Source organism: Chroicocephalus ridibundus, unplaced genomic scaffold (assembly GCF_963924245.1).
Source record: "Chroicocephalus ridibundus unplaced genomic scaffold, bChrRid1.1 SCAFFOLD_372, whole genome shotgun sequence".
NCBI lineage: Eukaryota > Metazoa > Chordata > Aves > Charadriiformes > Laridae > Chroicocephalus > Chroicocephalus ridibundus.
The window spans coordinates 1997-19930 of record NW_026961501.1 but is presented as its reverse complement, the minus strand read 5'-3'; the positions used below and the strand labels follow the sequence as shown (position 1 = coordinate 19930).

The 17934-nt window shown below is 41.3% G+C and overlaps 1 protein-coding gene across 1 annotated transcript in view; it reads right to left on the bottom strand.

Moving 5' to 3' along the window:
* LOC134509454 (maltase-glucoamylase-like) overlaps window positions 1-13492 on the bottom strand; it is a 58587-nt gene extending 45095 nt beyond the window's left edge. Inside the window, exons 1-9 of the mRNA XM_063321993.1 lie at window positions 13363-13492; window positions 11268-11341; window positions 8328-8448; window positions 7049-7158; window positions 5903-6054; window positions 3947-4118; window positions 1990-2089; window positions 1043-1155; window positions 11-136 (exon numbers count right to left, since the gene is read on the bottom strand). Of these exons, the coding sequence (XP_063178063.1) occupies window positions 11-136; window positions 1043-1155; window positions 1990-2089; window positions 3947-4118; window positions 5903-6054; window positions 7049-7158; window positions 8328-8448; window positions 11268-11341; window positions 13363-13492 (1098 nt within the window). The remainder of the gene's footprint in view (window positions 1-10; window positions 137-1042; window positions 1156-1989; window positions 2090-3946; window positions 4119-5902; window positions 6055-7048; window positions 7159-8327; window positions 8449-11267; window positions 11342-13362) is intronic.
* Between the last annotated feature and the right edge of the window lie 4442 nt (window positions 13493-17934).

Below are 17934 nucleotides of genomic sequence, written 5' to 3'. Positions count from 1 at the left end.
TTTCGCTCACGTAAGGGAGGCCGATGGCGCGGTTTCGCTCCACGACGGCCTTCACCTCCTCGAGGGACCCGTAGTCGTAGCGGCTGAGGTGGAATCCCAGGGACCAGTAGGCGGGCAGCGCCGGCAAGCCGATGAACTGGAAATTCAAACTAAAAATCACTGCCGGCGGCCTCTTCGTTTTGGGTCCCGTTCCCCCAAAACCTCTCTCAAATCAGAAATTCAACCCAAGTACGAGGAAAGTGCATTTCCAGTATTTTTTCTATATCTTTTTCCACCCCGTCCCCCCACAAAAAAAAAAAAAACAAAAAAACCCCACCCCCAAATGCGAATAATGACGTATCCCTGTAAATACACCAATTAAATCTACCAAAAAAATAAAAAAATTAAAAAAAAAAATCCGTGACGATCTACGTAAGGGGGGAAATGGCGTAAAACCGGGAATGGAACGGAAAGTTTTTTGCCTAAACTTAAAGGTTTCGGGCACGAAAGGACTAAATTTAGCGCCGTTTTAAGACTTTTTTACATCACCTTTCTTTAAGACGTCACTGGAACACGCATTTGGCCCCCCAAAATACATATTAGTTGCCATGGAGACCTCAAGAGATATAGAGGTGTAGACATTTGGCGACCATAAAATCACGTTACGGGAAAACCACCGCGGGTTCGGGGCGAACCTTGAGTTTTGGGCTTAATTTCCGTTAAGTTTTGATTAATAAAAGAGCGAAGCGCCGCGGAAATAGAGGGGGGAGAAAAGAAAACTTAAAAAAAAAAAAAAAAAACAAAAAAAAAACCCCAAAATACAAACCCAAAATAGCCCCCGAACCCCGAAAAACGTTCAAGGCGTAATTTCTCAAGAGGAAGCCACAGGGAAGACGACGGAGGTCGGAGATCTCAAAAAGACCTCGGTCAAAGCGGAAGGAGCAAGAACCCCTCGGCCGGGGTTGTCCTCCGTCATCCTTCGAGCGTCTCCGAGGATGGAGGATCCGTCACCTCCGGGTTGGGGGGGGGGGGGTTGTCTGTCCGTCCCCTCCCCGCCACGTACCTTCACGTACTCCTGCACCACTTGCTCGGGGGTGTCTCCCAGGAAGACGTAAAAATCCAGAATTCCGCCGATCGTCCGGTAAGTGACGGCGGGCGCCGGCTGGAGGGCGAACTCTGCGAGCGAAAGATGGTTTCCCCCCCAAAAAAAATATCAATTTGGGCGCTTTAACCTCAAGCGCCAAGAACCGCGAGGCCGATAGGCAAGAGGGAAAAATTATTTAGGAGAAAACATCAAACGAAAATATTCCGGGAAACCCAAAGCCGTTACTGGAGCTCGCAAGAAAGGTGGAAATTTTCAGCTCTTTTTTTTTTTTTTTTCTTTTTCCTCTTTTTCTTCCAAAAATCGTCCATATTTACATTCCTTTACCTTCCGGAAAGAGAAGAGAAATCCAACGGCGCAACTTCTCGTTAAATTTGTAGTCTCGAGGCTATGAATATTTGTTAAGAATCCAAATACGCGCGCGTTTATCTACGGGAAATTCGGGGCATACCTTTACGTGCCCAGCTCAGGAAAAATTTAGGCTCAGATTTTAATAATTTGGGCTGAAACGCCCCCCCGCCGCCACCACCACCACGGCCCCCAGCAAAAATGTGCGGGAGGCGGACGAGGCTCCTTAATCCTACACAACCTTAATCCCAGTTTTCCAGGAAAAGGCGAGGAAACGCTCGCCCAAAATAGCTGAAGCCGGAGGGTTTTTAGGACAATTTGCTTCAAAATTCGACACCCGACTGTATTTCGCTCTTTAAAAGCTCCATCGGCTCGGCAGGATCGCGGCGTAACAGCCCGCAGATTATTTAAAAATGTATATTTTTACTTTTTTTTTCGATACTTGGAGCTACGGAGAAGGCGTTCTGACCCACGTCACGGGAGACAACTTAAATTCGATTTCAAAATGTACTTTTTTTTTTTTTTTTTTGGGTCCTACTTAACGGCGCAGACGTCCTTACCCATGGGATTGCTGTTCATCAAGAAGACGCCGAAGGAGGCGCCGGTGTTGTCTTCCAGGCACAGGAAGAATGTCTGAACGCTGTACAAGTTCTCCGCATTCTTAAAAGGAAAATAAAAAAGCCGATTTAAAAAAAAATAATAAAATAAAATAGTAAAAAAAAAACCAAACAAAATTCAGCGACTGCGCGCCCCCGGCGGTATCTCACAAACGCGTCGCGCCTGAGGTTAAACTTGTCCAAAAAGTGCCGAAAACAAAGAGCGAAAAGAATAAAATCGCCGCCGGCGGCCTCGTTATTTCGCTTTCTCCCTGTTACGGGAATGGTTTTGCGCCGCTCGGAATCTGCCGGAAGCAGAAATTCCCCGGGGGAGCTGCCCCGTAGCGGAGCCGTTTGGATCAGAACTCCCAAAAAAACCCCATTTATGGAACGACGACGGCTACGAGTCGCCTCTCTGGGAGGGACGGAAGGAAAATAAAGACGCCCTTTCCTACGATAAACGTCGGTGATAATAAGGGAAGCCCGGATTTTTTTCGGTTCAGAAATCGAATCGATTCTTGATTTGATTTCGATTCGATTCGGGAATCGCCGCCCGTAGACGCCGCCTCGAAGGGTTGGGAGGGGTTTTTCCTTCGTTCCTCGAAAGCGTTAATTAACCACGAACACCGAGCTCCTCCCCGAATCCCGAATCGCGTCCCTCCGACGTCAGCAAAAAAAAAATCTTCGGGAATTACCCCGGCTCCGGCGCAAAGGTCGGTGCCGCGTTGAACAACCTCCGCTGAACGCTCGTTTAATCCCATTTTTTAAGCTCAAATAACGAAAAAACAATTTTACCTCGAGTTTGAGACGCTCTAAAGAAGCCGGTTTGGAAACTCAAATAAAACCCAGCGTAAAAATATTCTTATTTTTCATTCTTTCACGACCTGTGTCACTTTTCCTGCTCCCTGCTGCTGAAATCTAGTCACCGCGCCAGAAATTTAATGTTTTCTATGGGGTTTTTGGGTCTGTTTGGGTTTTTTTGCAACATTTCTTCATGCGCTCGACCAAATATTTCCTTTTCCTCACAGATTCCAAGCTCGAAATCTCTGAGTAACCCCAAGAATAACGTTTGGCTGTTTGTTCCCCCCAAAATACACCCTGCCCCCTGAAAAAAAAAAAAAAAAAAAAAGTGTTCCGTGGGGGAATCCAAGTCAGAACAAAAAGTAAGGGAAAAAAAAAAATATATATATATAAAGAGAGCAATGAGGGATTTTTAAAATTGCCGATTTGGCGAGCGGAGGCAGCGACAGTGTCAAAACCTCCCGGATTCGGGCTCAAACGGCTCACGGCAGATGGAATTACACGTTTTCGTAACTTTTTTGAAACGCGGACGCCCTAAGAAATCGCCCGGGGGGGGGGAGGGGGAGGAAAAAAGGCGGAAAATTTAGAACAAAATAATTGCTGCCAAAAACGGAAGCCGCTAAGGGCGAATTTGCGTTATTTCCTAAAATACGGCCCCGCGACAGGAAAAACGCGAGATCGACCGAATTTTGCAGGCGGCAGTGTGAGGGCAGGGGAAAAAAAGAACAAACGTACCCAAAAAACCCCCAAAAATCGCACAAAACCCCCAAAGTCTGACAGATATTAACGTTCGTCAGGTGACGGGCAGCAAACCCCGATGGGCTCGATCCAAACACTTCGGGGTTTAGAGGAATCTTTTGGGACTTTTAGAGGAATTCAGGGGAATTTTAGGGGAATTCAGGGCGGGAATTAGAGCGATACCAACAGGAACCCCCTTGGGCGGCGCCGCCTCGTGTTTTTGGCGCCTCCCGGCAAGTCTTTAAGGGCAAAAAAAACCCCCAAAAACCCCCGAAACCCACGAAACGCCAAGGAACGCGGTGGACGTCAACGGGCCAACCGTGGCCGGAGGCCAGAATTTATCCGAAAAGAAGGAAAAACCGTGATAAAATGAGTTATTTACGCCGGAAGGGGCCGTGTCCCTGCTCAGCATGGGCCAGGTTTTCCAGTTGAGGTCGTGCCGGTATTGCTTGTGGACGTGCTCCCCCACCCCGTAGACGTTGCTGCTGGGGAGTTTGACGGAGAGTTGCAGGAACTGGTCGGCGTAGAGCAACGGGCCGATGGTGGTGTCGAACCTGGCGAAACGGGGCGTTAAAAAAAAAAAAAAAAAAAAAAATTAAAAAAAAATAACAAAAAAAAAAATAGCGGCGCTCAGTATCGCTACATTCCGGACCCACTGGCAGAAAGCTTTGGCGGCGCGTGCCGCGACTCCTTTTGTCGGAGGCGGCGTTTGGCCGAAATCAGTCACGTCGCGTTGCAAAGACCCCGCCCCCCCCCCCGCGTTTTTAAGAGGAATTCGTTAATCGCAGGTTTCTCGCTCATTAAAAACATAAAACGCAGCTCGGAAAATTGAATAGAAGCCCAAGGAAAATGTAAGCAATCCGCTAGAGCACGGCTTCGAAAATCCCAACATTTTTTTCTTCAAAATTCATCAATTTTCGTCCGTCTGGTTTTTCCATCCAAAGGAGATGGCAACACCCAACCCTGGTGAGATAGACCTCCTCGTCTCCCAGATTTTAGGTGGAAAGAGTCCTTCCATCCTGTTTTGCCATCAAAAAGAGATGGAAAGACCCAACCCCAGTGAGATAGACCTCCTCGTCTCCCAGATTTTAGTCCTTCCATCCTGTTTTTCCATCAAAAGGAGATGGAAAAAACCAACCCTGGTGAGATAGACCTCTTCGTCTCCCAGATTTTAGGTGGAAAGAGTCCTTCCATCCTGTTTTTCCCTCAAAAGGAGATGGCAAAACCCAACCCCAGTGAGATAGACCTCCTCATCTCCCAGATTTTAGTCCTTCCATCCTGCTTTTCCGTCCAAAGGAGATGGAAAAAACCAACCCTGGTGATAGACCTCCTCGTCTCCCAAATTTTAGTCCTTCCATCCTGTTTTCCATCAAAAGGAGATGGAAAGACCCAACCCCAGTGAGATAGATCTCCTTGTCTCCCAGATTTTAGTCCTTCCATCCTGTTTTTCCATCAAAAGGAGATGGAAAAAAACAACCCTGGTGATAGACCTCCTCGTCTCCCAAATTTTAGTCCTTCCATCCTGTTTTTCCATCAAAAGGAGATGGAAAAACCCAACCCCCGTGAGACAGACCTTCTCGTCTCCCAAATGTTAGGTGGAAAGAGTCCTTCCATCCAGTGTTTCCACCAAAAGGAGATGGCAAAACCCAACCCCAGTGAGATAGACCTCCTCGTCTCCCAGATTTTAGTCCTTCCATCCTGTTTTTCCATCAAAAGGAGATGGAAAAAAACAACCCCAGTGAGATAGACCTCCTCGTCTCCCAAATTTTAGTCCTTCCATCCTGTTTTTCCATCAAAACGAGATGGAAAAACCCAACCCCCGTGAGACAGACCTTCTCGTCTCCCAAATGTTAGGTGGAAAGAGTCCTTCCATCCAGTGTTTCCACCAAAAGGAGATGGCAAAACCCAACCCCAGTGAGATAGACCTCCTCGTCTCCCAGATTTTAGTCCTTCCATCCTGTTTTTCCATCAAAAGGAGATGGAAAAAAACAACCCCAGTGAGATAGACCTCCTCGTCTCCCAAATTTTAGTCCTTCCATCCTGTTTTTCCATCAAAAGGAGATGGAAAAACCCAACCCCGGTGAGACAGACCTTCTCGTCTCCCAAATGTTAGATGGAAAGAGTCCTTCCATCCAGTGTTTCCACCAAAAGGAGATGGCAAAACCCAACCCGGGTGAGACAGACCTCTTCGTCTCCCAGATTTTAGGTGGAAAAAGTCCTTCCATCCTGTTTTTCCACCAAAAGGAGAGAGGAAGCCGCTCACGTTCCCCAGGAGGGAACCGAACACAACCCAGATCTTCACAAATTTAGGGCTAAAAACCCCCCAAAATTTACTCACAGAACTTTTCCGTTGCTTGCTCTGGTCACCTTGATGCCAAAGGGATTTTCCTGGACGTCAACTTTATATTTTGGGTTGTCGGCGGCCGAACCCTGGAAATCTGCCACGTGCTCATGGGGGACTTCAAATCTCTGCTTTTCGGGATCGGTGATCTACGGAGAAGTGGTCACCAGCAACAAACGGCAAAATTGAGACTCTGCAAACCCGCCCGGCCTCCATTTTGGGGTAAATTCGAGGGGATTTCCCATTATTGCTTGATCTGAGGGGATTTTTCCACCGGGAAGCCTGCAGAATTCTGCAGGACGGAGTTGATCCGAGCCCTCCCTTGGCACCACGGTTTCAGGCTTTCTACGCGTCCGCCCTCGGCTGAGTGGAGCCAAAGCCAGCCCGACTCCCGGATTTTTGGCAGGGAAAAGCGTGGCAAAAACCCTCCAGCCCCCAGAAAATCAAAAAGGAGAAAAAAGGAGAGAAAAGGAGAGAAAAGGAGAGAAAAGGAGAGAAAAGGAGAGAAAAGGAGAGAAAAGGAGAGAAAAGGAGAGAAAAGGAGAAAAGGAGAGAAAGGAAATAAAAAGAAAAAAGGAAATAAAAAGAAAAAAGGAAATAAAAAGAAAAAAAGAAAAAAGAAAAAAGAAAAAAGGGAAAAAGGGAAAAAGGGAAAAAGGGAAAAAGGGAAAAAGGGAAAAAGGGAAAAAGGGAAAAGGAAAAAAGGAAAAAGGAAAAAAGGAAAAAAGGAAAAAAGGAAAAAAGGAAAAAAGGAAAAAAGGAAAAAAGGAAAAAGGAAAAAGGAAAAAAGGAAAAAAGGAAAAAAGGAAAAAGGAATAAAAAGGAAAAAAATTAAAAAGAAAGAAAAAAGAAAATAAAAAACAAAGAAGAGAAAAGAAGACAAAGAAAGGAAAACAAAAAAAAAGAAAGAAGAAGAAAAAAGAAAAATTTAAAAATGGAGAGAGAGAACGAAGGAAAACAGAGAAAAAGGAAAAGAAGAAGAAAAAGGCAAAAGGCAGAAAAGACCAAAAAAACCGGAAAGACTCAAAAGGAGCAAAAAGGGAGGCGAAAACCGGGGAACGCCCCGAGCGCGGAGGGAAACGGCACCGCCCCCCGGGGCGCGGAGGGGCGCGGGGAGGGGGGTTGGGCCGGGGGGTTGCGCACCTTGATGCGGAGGCGGGCGGGGCTCTGGTGCTGCGCCGTCAGCAGCAGGCGCGGAGCGTCCCCCCCGAAGAGCGAGGGCGCGGGGAGACGCGACAGCGAAGCCTCGAACCCTGCGCGGGGGCGGAGCGGCAACAAGGTAAAGGGGCAAAACCACGGGGTAAAATAAAGGTAACGGAGGAGTGAAAGTAAAAGTGAAATAAAAGTACAGTCGACTGAAATAAAAATAAAATAAATTAAAAGCAAAATAAAGTAAAAATAAAAGTAAAATAAGCTAAAATAAAAATAAAGCAAACCCAAAGTCAAATAAAAGTGAAAAAATCCTAAAAATAGAGGAAATAAAATAAAGATAAATTGAAAGTCAAGTAGAAACAAAGTAAAATAAAAACAAAGTAAAATAAAAACAAAGTAAAATAAAAAGAAAGTAAAATAAAAACAAAGTAAAATAAAAACAAAGTAAAATAAAAACAAAGTAAAATAAAAACAAAAATGAAGGAAAAAGAAAATCAAGGAAAAAGAAAATACAAATCAAGGAAAAATAAAGTAAGATAAAAGTAAAATATAATAAGAATGAAGTAAAATAAAATAAAAATAAAGTCAAAGTAAAGCAAAATAAAATAAAACCAAAGCAAAGTAAAATAAAAAATAAGTAAATAAAAATTAAAAAAATAAAACTAAGGTGAACTGAAATGAAACTAGAAGTGAAATAAAGTAAAGCTAAAGTAAAATAAAATAAAGTAAAAATAAAGTAAAAATAAATTAGAAATAAAGCAAAATAAATTGAAGTAAAAATAAAAATAAATAAAATAAAAATAAAGTAAAAGTGAGGTCAAACTAAACTAAAATAAAATAAAACTAAAGCAAAGTAAAATAAAAATAAAGGAAATGAAAATAAAGGGAAATGAAAAAGAAAAATGAAGGAAATAAAAATAAAATAAAAATAAAGGGAAATGAAAAATGGAAGTAAATAAAATAAAAATAAAGGGAAATGAAAAATAAAAATAAAGGAAAATAAAAAATAGAAGTAAATAAAATAAAAATAAAGGGAAATGAAAAATAAAAATAAAGGAAAATAAAAAATAAAGGAAAACGAAAAATAGAAGTAAATAAAATAAAAATGCAGGAAAGTGAAAAATAAAACCAAAGGAAAATAAATAAATAAATAAATAAAAAAGCGCACTGAACTGGAACCCGAGTGAGATAAAGACCCTTCACCCCCCGCCCCCTCCTCGCTCCCCCCCTCCCCCCCCCTTCCGCCCCCTCCCCCCCCGCCCCCGCGTACCCTGCGGAGTCCCGCGCAGCGCCCCCTGCAGGGCGTATCCGTGGCCGCGGGAGAAGAAGCACCAGGGCACGGCGGGGTCGGGGCGGGGGCTCCAGCAGCAGCCGCGGAGCGCGCACAGGCGCTGGGGGGGGAGGGGGGGGAGGGGGGGACACCGTCAGGTTGGCGAGGGGAGGGAGCGTTTCCAGCAGCTGCACCAGCGTCGCAATTTAAATTTCAATTTTAAATTAATTTCAATTTCAATTTTAAATTAATTTCAATTTTAAATTTCAATTTTAAATTTCAATTTTAAATATTTCCTTTTAAAATTCTATTTTGTTCTCCTGGCGGTCTCCCGTTTGAAGTGAAATGTCGAATTCTCTGCTATTTAAACTCTCCTGTTGACATTCCGCTTTCAAACTACGTCACGCGCTATTTAAATTAGTGCATTTAAACTTCTACCGTGGGACTTCAAAATTCTTCTATTTAAATTTCAAATTTAAATACGGGCGGTTCTATTTCAATTTCAGGTTCTGTTCTAGTCCACTTAAATTATTCTGTTGAAATTTCTATTTCACTTTACCTTTAAATTCCGTAATTCTATTCTATTCTATTGAAATTATGCGATTGAAATTTAAATTTCAAATTCTATTCTATTGAAATTATTCCATTTAAATTCCGAATTCTACTGCGGTACTTTAAAATTATTCGAGCTGAATTTAAATTGAAATTGAAAATCTATTCTGTTCTATGTAGACTGTTCTATTTAAATTTCCGATTCTATTTGATTTAAATTATTGAAATTTGAATTTCAAAATGTGTTAGACTCTAGTTAAATGATTCCATTTAAATTTCAACTTCTACCGTGCTATTTTAAAATTATTCTATTTAAATTTAAATTTTAAATGTATACTGTTCCATTTAAATTATTCTGTTTACATTTCAAATTCTGTTCTATTCTATTTAAATTATCCTACCGAAATTTAAATTTCAAACTATGTTATACTCTATTGAAATTATTGAATTTAAATTTCAAACTCCACTGCGCTTTTTTAAAATTATTCGGGCTGAATTTAAATTGAAAGTTAAAATCTATTCCGTTCTATGTAAACCGTTCTATTTACATTTCCGATTCTGTTCGATTTAAATCATTGACATTTAAATTTCAAAACGCGTCGGACGGTATTGAAATTATTGAATTGAAATTTCAAACTCCACCGCGCGGTTTTTAAAATGATCCGGGCTGCCTTTGAACCGCAATTCGAAATCCATTCCGTCCGACGCCAACGGTTCTGTTTAAATTGGGCTATTGACATTTCGGATGCGATTCCGTTCAGATTTAAATTTCAAACTCTCTGACCACTCTATTTCAATTGTCGAATTTAAATTTCCAATTCTCCTGCGCTCTTCGAAGAGTTTTCTCCCTGAATTGAAGTCGAAACGGAAAAGCTGGTCTGGGCTGTTTCCATCGTTCTATTTCAATTTCCAGTTCCGTTCCAGTCTAATTTAAATTATTCTAGTGAAATTAACGTTTAAATTTACCCTTAAATTTCAACTCCGGTTCTATCCTCCGGAAATTCGTTCTACCGACGTTTCGATTTCAAAATACGTTCTACCCCATTGAAATTATTCTGCCCGGACTTCAAGTTTTAGAGGCCGAGCGTTCCGTTTAAACGAGTCCGTTTCGATCTCAAAATTACGCTCTTTAAACCCGCCTCGAGATTTGCCTTTGAATTTCAAATTCTCCGCGCTTCCGTTGAACTTTTTCTGTTTAAGTTCACGTCGAAGCTGCCGTTTCAACCTCAAGTTCTGGCCTGCTCGATTTCCGTGAGTGGCGTTTACGTTGAAATTCGCCTTTACGTTAAATCCCCCCCCGATATGAAATTTAAATTTCACAATTTGCTACCCGCCGTTGGCTTTTAACGAATTTAATTTTTTTAATGTTTTAAAATTTTTTAAAAAACCTGGAATTAAGGTTAACTCCCCAACCTGAGGTTGAAGTAGAATTTCAGGGGTAGAAACGCGACGCGTCGACGTCGCGCCCGAGGGGGGAGGGGGGGAAAAGTGGGTGGGTTTGGGTTGGGTTTGGGTTGGGGTTTTTTTTTTTTTTACGTTTAAAATTTCAAATTTCCAAATCGGGTCGGGTTCGGCCCCATTTCGTGGCCCAGCACCGTTTCAGTGGCCGGGAGGGACTTTGCCGTTGCCTCCCAGGAGGAGAAAAATTCGACTTTTTTTGTGGGCCAAAATCCATTAAATTTATGAATCGCGTGTTTAATTCACCTTAATTAAATTATAGGCATAAGAACTTCTTAATTGAGTTGCGTTGAATTAATGAGTTTAAAGAAATTGTGAAGAAATTGTAAATAAATTGTGAAGAAATGGCAAATAAATTGTGAAGAAATTGCGAAGAAATAATCCAAATGAATAATTTAACATAAAAAGAACGGAAATGTTTTAAAAAAAATTAAATCTTTGTGAAAAATTTGAAAAATGTGAAAAGGAATTCTAGAAAACTCCATTAAATGACGAGCAAATTAATAAATTTAATTAGCAAGTAATAATTTAATTTAATAAGATTAATATTTATATTTTATATATTATATATATTATTTTATATATATTTTAATATTTAATTTAATTTAATAATATTAATAATATTAACTTACTAATATTAATTTAATAATTTAATTTAATAATTTAATAAGCAAATTAATAAATCCTTACGCGTTGAAAAAAAACGCGGGGTGAAAAATGGCTTGAACCCCCCCCACCCCCACCCCCCCCACCCCCCCCCCCGCCCTCACTTGAGTACGATTTTGGTAATTAATTTTGTTATTAATCGGGATTAATTCATCCCGGGACTAATTTATCCCGTCCCCTTCCCGTATCCCGGTTTTTGGGGTTTAAACGGGAATTTTTTAATCCCATAATTTAATTTTTTTGGGGGTGGGGGGGGGTTCAGACCTTGCTGGCGAGTCGGTCGGGGACGCAGTCGATCCGTTCCTCCGGCCTCACGTCCGGGCAGGTGGGAGAAAATTCTGGAAGGTCGAAAAAGAAAGGATTTCATCTCCGGGCAATTGAAAATTATTCGCGTTAATTTGGGGTATTTTACATTTTTTTTTCTTCCCCCCCACCCCCCCTTTTCCCAAGTCGTTCCTCCCCCGCCCCCATCTCCGACCTCCAACGAGCCTCAACGCCACCGAACTCCTCCTTCGGCGAAAGGGGCGGCCGAAACTCCCCAAAAAGGCCAAAAAAAAAAAAAAACTCCAAAATTTTTACTTTTTAAACGTTCGGGCGTCCACCAAAAAAAGCGATTTTTTCTTTTTTTTTTTTTTTTGTAGCGGAACGGTAGAAACGCGCCACATTTTTAGGGTCGTGGGTGGTTTTTCATCGGCTTCGTCTCCCTCCGCCTTGGTTTTCAAGGGAGGGGGCGGGGGAATTTTTTTGATTTTTCCGACTAAACTTTTAATTAAAAGCGTTTCGCTGAAAACCGTTCGAATTCAAAGCGTTTCGATGACGTCGTTTCCGACGACCGTTCCGCCGTTAAAACGACAAGCGGCTCAAAAAGAAAATGGCTTCCGGTAAAACCGTTCCGGCTCGAAGCATGGAAGCGGTTTCAATTAAAAATTTTTAAATTTTTTTTTTTTTTTTGTCTTTTCCCCCCCCCCCCCCGTCAGTAAAAAAAAAAAAAAAAAAAAGCAAAAAACAAAAAAAATCGCTTTGGAAAAATCGCCCCCATTAGCGGGGCCTTGACCCCGGGCGACCTTCGGTTCACGATAAAAAAAGGAGGGAAAAGTCAAGAGCCGGGATAAATTCTACGGAGGGAAGGAAAAAAAATAAATGTTTATTTTTATTGGTTTTGTTTTTTGGGGGAGGGCGTCGGGGGATTTTTTCCGTGTTTTTTTGCAAAGAATTGGGGGAATGGGGGGGAGGGAAGGGGCCGACGGCTGCGGATTCCAACGGAATTCTGGGAGATTGGAGTCGCGGCGCCGGTGTTTTTATACAAAAAAGCTAGAAATCAACTAAATATAAGACTTTTATATAAAAACACTATAAAAATCTATAGTTTAGATAAGTCAATCGTAAATTACGCGTCGCATCCGTGTTTGTGTATAAATTTAATTTATGTATTTGTGTATCTTGAGCTATTCACGTCGTCGTCTTACGATTTATGCGATCGATTTACGTAAATATACAATATTTATATATTTTTACGGCCCGCAAATACGCCATAGATAACGTCGTGCCGTTTACCCGCAGAATGTATAGATTTTTTTACTTTGGCTTTTCAAGCGGTTTCGTTCGTAACCGCAGTTTCTAACTGGGGAATGGCACACCGCTCGTGGCGCAAATGGAATTTTTGTAGATTTCCGTATTTCCGCGATTCAATTTCTGAATTATAAATCGGGTGTTATCCGCGTCTTCGGCCCGAAATACGATTTTTTTTATATATATATATATATATATGCGCATTTACGGAACACAACCCATCCGCGACGGCGTGTATGCGTCGATCGATATTCCTCTTCCTGTTTTTAATATTTCCGGAAATAAATACGGAAAAATCGGCGTAGTCGCAGGCGGTGAATTCCGAATTATAAACCGCGCGTCGATAAACGATAAATGAGAAATTAATTAGGAATTTTATATCTATACGTCTTTAACACGTCGCGATATATTATTATACGCAAATCTATCTCGAGGTCTCCCTTAATTCCTTCATTTTTTCATTTTTTTCATTGAATTTTTTCATTGAATTTTTTAAAATTTTTTTAATTGATTTTTTTTTTTTTTCTTTTTTTAAGCGAAAAATCCCGTTTTGATGGGGGTTTTTTTGGCTATTCCGGCGCCGCCCAGGATGTAAATTTTAACCGCAAACGCTTCGATTTCACCGCCGCGTTCTCCCCGCTTTACGTTTTTTTCCGCCCCCCGCCTTTTTAACGCCAAGAAGAAGAAAAAAAAAAAACCAAAAACCCAAAATTGTCATTTTTTGACGACCGGGGGGGACTATTTTTTTTTCCCCCCCGACCTGCGGAAGCGACAACCCCCGGCCACTTACCGGGATCCCGGGCCGTGTCTTCCCTGGTGGCCAACACCCCCACGAGGGCGCAGGCCACGGCCACCACCGCGCAGAAGAGGCCGATGAGGGTCATCTCCAAATTGCTGAATTTCTTCTTCTTCTTCGCCATCTCCGCCCGGAAAAACAACAACAACAAAAAAAAAAAAGCCTCCTTTTTTTGGGGGGGTAAAAAAAAAAACCAAACCAAAAAAAACCCCCCCAAAAAATCACAATTTTCGGCAAAATCTAGCGCTTATTCTCGCCTTAAACCACGTCCCCTCCCCCTCGCTCCCGCCAAAGAATTCCCAAAAATCCTCATTAAAATTTTTTCGCCGTTGTTTTTTTTTTTTTTTTCAAATGACCGAAAGCTCCCGGGGCGGGGGGTGGGGGGATTTTTGGGGTGGTTTTTTGCCCTAAATTTTTTTCTTTTTTCCCCCCTAAAATTAATCAAATAATTCCTCCCCGAGGTCTTTATTTTTCTTTCGAATCTGCCCCAAACCCGGGATTTTCATCCGACGCGAAACGCGGCGCGAATTTTACGGAGCGGAATTTACGGCGAATAATTATTACGGAAAATAATTATTACGGAGAACAATTATTACGGAGAATAATTAGGGAGAATTTGAATTATTCTTTATTTCCCCCCCCCCCCCGTTTTCCTGAAACTCCAGCCCCAAGTTCAATTTTAATTGTTAATTTTCTTTTTTTTTTTGGCAAATTTGAACTTTTTCCCGAACAAATAACCCCCCCCCCCCCCCCCGTGTATGAATTTGCCCTAAAATTAATCAAATAATTCCTCCCCGAGGTCTTTATTTTTCTTTCGAATCTGCCCCAAACCCGGGATTTTCATCCGACGCGAAACGCGGCGCGAATTTCACGGAGCGGAATTTACGGCGAATAATTATTACCGAGAATAATTATGACGGAGAATAATTACGGAGCGTTTTGTAGCTATTCTTATTTTTAGCCCCCCCCCCCCCCCTTTTCCTGAAATTCCAGCCCAAATTTTAAGGTATTTCCACTTTCCGAATTTTAATCTTCGCCAAAGGAACAAAACCTCCCCTGTACGAATTTGCCCTAAAAATTAATTAAAAAAAAAAAAAACAAAAAACCCAAACCACCAACCCGGCCGTTTAACGAATTCAGGGAATTCCTTCCGGAAGAGGAGAAAAGGGAGCGGAGACAAAGAACAACTTCAGCCTCTCGTGCCCCCCCCAAAAAAAAAAAAAAAAAAAAAAAAAAACCACGGAAAAAAGAAAAACCGGTTTAACGGGGAAATGGGAGGGCGGCTGCCCCCGGCCCCGAATCCCGGCCCCGTTGGTCGAATATTGACCCAGAGCCTTAAAAATTGACCTGAATTTTATTTATGATTTTTTTTTTGGGGGGGGGGGAAGGGGGGGGGGGGCAATAATGGCCGTAACAGCCACCATCGGGGTCAACGCGACGAGGGAGCGAGTCAAAGCCGGGATGTTTTTATTGTTATTGGTTCGTTTTTAGTCTTATTGGTTTATATTATGTTATATTATATTATATTATATTATATTATGTTATGTTATGTTATATTATATTATATTATATTATATTATATTATATTATATTATATTATGTTATGTTATGTTATGTTATGTTATGTTATGTTATATTTTATATTATGTTATATTAATTATATTATATTATATTATATTATATTATATTATATTATGTTATGTTATGTTATGTTATATTATATTATATTATATTATATTATATTATATTATATTATGTTATATTATATTATATTATGTTATATTATATTATATTATATTATATTATATTATATATTTTATATTATGTTATATTATATTTTATATTATGTTCTATTAATTATATTTATATTATATTATATTATATTATATTATATTATATTATATTATATTATATTATATTATATTATATTATATTATATTATATTACGTTTTATTATTGTTATATTACATTATATTATGTTATGTTATATTATATTATATTATATTATATTATATTATATTATATTATATTATATTATATTATATTATATTATATTATATTATATTATATTATATTATGTTACATTAATTACATTACGTTATATTATGTTACATTAATTACATTACGTTATATTATATTATATTATATTATGGCATTATATTATATTATATTATGACATTATATTATATTATATTATATTATATTCATTATATTACATTATATTATATTACGTTATATTATATTACGTTATGTTATATTAATTACATTATATTACATTATATTATATTACCTTATATTACCTATATTACACTATATTACATTATATTACATTATATTAATTATATTATATTATATTATGTTACGTTACGTTACGTTACGTTACATTACATTACATTACATTATATTATATTATATTATATTATATTATATTATTTTAATTATATTTATTATAAAAGGTTTTACTCCCCCGAGTGCCCGTCCCACCCCACCGCACCGTTCCCTCTTTCCCGGGACTCTTTGGGGAAAAATTTGGGGCGTAAGAACGAGGGAAATTTGGGGAGAAGAATTCGGGAAGAATTTGCAGCAGCCGGGCAAAAATTCAGAGGCAAAAAAAAAAAAAAACCAAAAAAACCCCCCAAAACCCCCCCTTCCTCAAAAGGATTCCGGGTAAATTCCAGCACGTACCTTTGCGGCCCGTCCGCCGCCTGGTGTTTTGTTGGTTGTTTGGTCGGGGGGGGTTGGTTTTTTTTTTTTTAATTTTTTATTATTATTTCCGCTTCGGCGTTCGGCCGGAAAAAAACAAAAACCCCAACCCCCGCGTTTTTATCCCGTCCCCTTATCGGGCGGGCGGGCGGCGCGAGCTCACAAAGTCACACCTCCGCAGCCAACCCGAGCCTTTTTTTAGTTGGTTTTTGGGGGGGTTTGGGGGTTGTTTTAAATTTATTTTTAATTTTTTTTTTTTTTTTTTTTTTTAGATAGGAACGTCACGGCTTTCGTTCCCCTGATTCCGCGGGGCGGGGGGAGAAATCCTCCCTCCCGAGAAATCGGCCCTTTTGTGTCCCCCCCCCCTTTCCCGCTGGGGCGGGTTTTATGGCCGACCGGCAAGAAGAAGTCGGAGGTGGCGAAACCGCTCGGAAAAAAAATCCAAGGTGTTTTCGGTTCGGAAGATGTCGGGGGGTGGGGGGTGGGGGGTGGAAACGGCTTCCAGATCTGGGTGGACATCGCGGGCGGGTAAAGAACGTCTGTCACTTTTTTAACCAATTCTATTTTCATTTGAAAAGGCCGAAGGGCCGCGCGCTTGCCTGCGCCCCTGGCGTGCTCCCACGGGACTTGGGGGATCAGGCCTTCTCCAGGCCTTCTCCAGACCTTCTCCAGATCTTTTCCAGATCTCCTTTTGAGTTTCTCCAGACCTTCTCCAGATCTTTTCCAGATCTCCTCCAGACCTTCTCCAGACCTTCTCCAGATCTTTTGCAGACCTTCTCCAGATGTTCTCCAGATCTCCTCCAGATCCTTTCCAGATCTTCTCCAGATCTTTTGCAGACCTTCTCCAGATCTCCTCCAGACCTTCTCCAGATCTCCTCCAGATCTTTACCAGATCTCCTTCAGCGTTTCTCCAGACTTCCTCCAGACCCTCTCCAGATCTCCTCCAGATCTCCTCCAGACCTTCTCCAGGCCTCCTCCAGATCTCCTCCAGACCTTCTCCAGGCCTCCTCCAGATATTTTCCAGACCTTCTCCATATCTCCTCCAGATCCTTTCCAGGCCTTCTCCAGACCTCCTCCAGATCTTCTCCAGCTCTTTACCAGACCTCCTCCAGATCTTCTCCAGATCTCCTTCAGAGTTTCTCCAGACCTTCTCCAGGCCTCCTCCAGATCTTTTGCAGACCTTCTCCATATCTCCTCCAGATCCTTTCCAGGCCTTCTCCAGACCTCCTCCAGATCTTCTCCAGCTCTTTACCAGACCTCCTCCAGATCTTCTCCAGATCTTCTCCAGATCTTTTCCAGATCTTTTCCAGACCTTTTCCAGATCTTTTGCAGACTTTCTCCAGGCCTCCTCCAGATATTTTCCAGACCTTCTCCATATCTCCTCCAGATCCTTTCCAGGCCTTCTCCAGACCTCCTCCAGATCTTCTCCAGATCTTTACCAGACCTCCTCCAGATCTTCTCCAGATCTCCTTCAGAGTTTCTCCAGACCTTCTCCAGATCTTCTCCAGATCTTTTCCAGACCTTCTCCAGATCTTTTGCAGACCTTCTCCAGGCCTTCTCCCAAATCTCCTCCAGATCCTTTCCAGATCTTCTCCAGATCCTTTCCAGATCTTTCCCAGACCTTCTCCAGATCTTCCCTGCAGGAATTTCGGACGCGCGGATTTGTTACATAATCCCGGTGCCTCAGGAGCGACGCTCAGTTTTGGCGGCGTTGCTGCCTTCGGGCGGTTCCTTCCCTTTAAGGAAAAGCTGAAGAAAAAAAACCAAACCAAACAACCCCAAAACCCCACGGAATTCGTCGGATTTAATACCAGTTTTTTTTGTCGTTTGACATTTCCAGGTTGCTCTCATACGAGGGCTCCG